The sequence below is a fragment of the Arachis duranensis genome, chromosome 10, assembly GCF_000817695.3.
Source record: "Arachis duranensis cultivar V14167 chromosome 10, aradu.V14167.gnm2.J7QH, whole genome shotgun sequence".
NCBI classification, from domain to species: domain Eukaryota; kingdom Viridiplantae; phylum Streptophyta; class Magnoliopsida; order Fabales; family Fabaceae; genus Arachis; species Arachis duranensis.
This window is the reverse complement of record NC_029781.3, coordinates 1,191,360-1,193,844: the sequence shown is the minus strand read 5'-3', so window position 1 is coordinate 1,193,844 and position 2,485 is coordinate 1,191,360. Positions and strand designations below refer to the sequence as shown.

Here is a 2,485-nt window from a genome sequence, read left to right as displayed (position 1 = left end):
GGGCGGCCTTGGGCTATCTTGATTCCACACACACAAATTGTGGTTCTTGTTCATCAAATTATTATACTTGCTGTTCATATTCTTTGTATTTTCTGCCTCCCTCTTCGCAAAAATCTCTCATGACACCTTCAATAGGATCTAAATAATTGTTACAAAATATTTTACATACACCACAAATATGTATTGAGACTACAATAATTTTCTATTTGGTTGACGTGCGTAACAAATCACCACTACATAGCATGTACTTTCCAAGTTTGCTAAAAATGATTATATAACCGTTTGAAAGAAAATTAGCAAGTACAAAGGTTGCCATGAACATATCAATCTTCATGTGGGGATCTACCATTTTATACATTACATACATCAAACTCTCTTCATGAACCAGAAAATGACTTCTAATATCTTTCATCTTTTTAGATGACATAATAATATTTTCTTTTAAAATTTAGACTACAGATAGGTATGTCATCAAAATATATTACCGTATCAGAAAAGGAATTAATCAATTGCAGGTCTTAGAAAAAATAATTAGACTATTTCATTTTTTTCAATTTTTTAAGATCAAAATTATGCTAGCATTTAGGGATAGATTTAAAAATTTTGATATGCCAGACTGAATTTTATATAAATTGTTAATTTGTTTTTTATTATTTTTTATTATATAAAAGTAATCTATACATGATATGTAATTAGTGAATTACTCTTTTTTAAAGATTTTATCAATATATACAGAACAAATATGGAATTTTTTTCAATAATCTTATTTTTTATACAAGAATTACGTAGTACTCTATAATACTCTATAAAATTATAAGATATCAATACTTTTATGGTATATTTAGTTAAGAATTTGTTACATCTCTTTATAATTAAGATTCGTTCTTTTAAAAGTTTCAAAAATTTAGAAATAATTTATAGATTATTAATTATTTCAAAGGTAGTATTCAGTCACCCAAAAAAAGGTATTAGTATTCTTATAGAATATAAAATACAATTCTCAAAATAAAACTATAGTTAAAATAAGTTATTATGAAAAAATAAGATAAAAATTTTCTTTTAAACAATATAAATTTAAAAGAAAATTAGTATTTTTTTATAAGAAAAAAAGTTTAAAATAGACAATATATATAATTATTAAAATAAAATAATGTAAGTAACTATATTAATAGAAATAAGTATATAAAAATTAATTTGAAAAATATAAAAACTTGAGTGTATAATATAAAATTAATTAAGTAAAAATATTAATAAAAAAATTAAAATTTAAACCTATCGCACTAAATATTTTTTATTTTGACAATCACATATTTTATATATTATACTTCTTCAAAAAACTTGAGGAGGTCAAAATCATTACTTATCCTTGTATCCGTCTCTACTAGCATTGACTCCCCTCCCTCCTAAATTCAACAGAAAATAATTGATAAAAAAACGTAAAAGAAAAGAAAAAATAAAAAATAAACAAAGTTTGCTGATTGTTTTGTTTTTTGTTTTTCTTTTGTTTCCCGATGAATAAATGCTTCACATGGATACATGGTGTATGTTCACCGTTACTCTTATATGTAATTCCATGTAGCTTTTCTTACTCTTAAAGTTTTGTATTAAAAGTTGTATTATGCAAAAAAATAATAAATTAAATCATAAAAATAATAAGAGAAATATTACTTATATATCAAAATCAATCACTAATGTATTTGTGTATAAATAATAGTTTAATTTATTTTCAATATATAATTATATTCTATATATTTTATACTGCTAAATAATTTTGATAATTGATTTTAATTTACAAGTAACATAACTCAAATAATAATGATGGTGATATCCATAAATTGTGTTTGGTAAAATGGTGAGACAGCAACAAACTTAACCAGTGCAGGTTTTACAGAAATTTTCACACCCCTAATCAGTAAAAGGGTAAAAAAGGCCAAGTGCACAAGCAAAAAGCCTTTTTCACAGTTTCACACAAATTGAACCCTCTTTCTCTCTCTCACTGCACCCACACGCCCAGCCCTCCAAATGAATCCTCTGCTACGCGGCAAACCACTTCGTCATCATCCTTCAAAGTAACCAACGACTAACCAGGACTAAACTAAAGTAATGCAACAACTAGCCTCCGCACGTGCCTAAACCCCTCTCTCACGTGCCCTTTTATTATCCCTTCCGTACTCCTTAACCATAAATACCACACAACTACCCCCTCATCCTTCCACAAACACAACCCACTTTCTTCCACAACGCATTTAAATTCCAAATTAAAATCAAAGCTCTGTCCTACTCTCTCTTCACTCTTTTCTTTTTTTTATGATCGATTCATCCCTAACACCTCCATGGTAGATAGTGGTTTTGGTGGTGGTCGTGATTCTGGGATGAGCTTGGAGACTGTGAATTCTGCACAGAGAACGTCCATGAGCAGTGACAGCATCTGTAGCACCAGCTTCAGCCGTCTCTCCTTCGACCTCCTACCTACCTCGCCGGAGAG

The 2,485-nt window shown here is 28.1% G+C and overlaps 1 protein-coding gene across 1 annotated transcript in view; it reads left to right on the top strand.

Moving 5' to 3' along the window:
* The first annotated feature begins 2,098 nt into the window (after window positions 1–2,098).
* LOC107468196 (protein kinase PINOID-like) overlaps window positions 2,099–2,485 on the top strand; it is a 2,007-nt gene continuing 1,620 nt past the window's right edge. Inside the window, 1 exon segment of the mRNA XM_016087454.3 lies at window positions 2,099–2,485. This exon segment is cut by the window's right edge and continues 13 nt beyond it. Coding sequence (XP_015942940.1) covers window positions 2,334–2,485 — 152 coding nt within the window. The 5' untranslated portion in view covers window positions 2,099–2,333.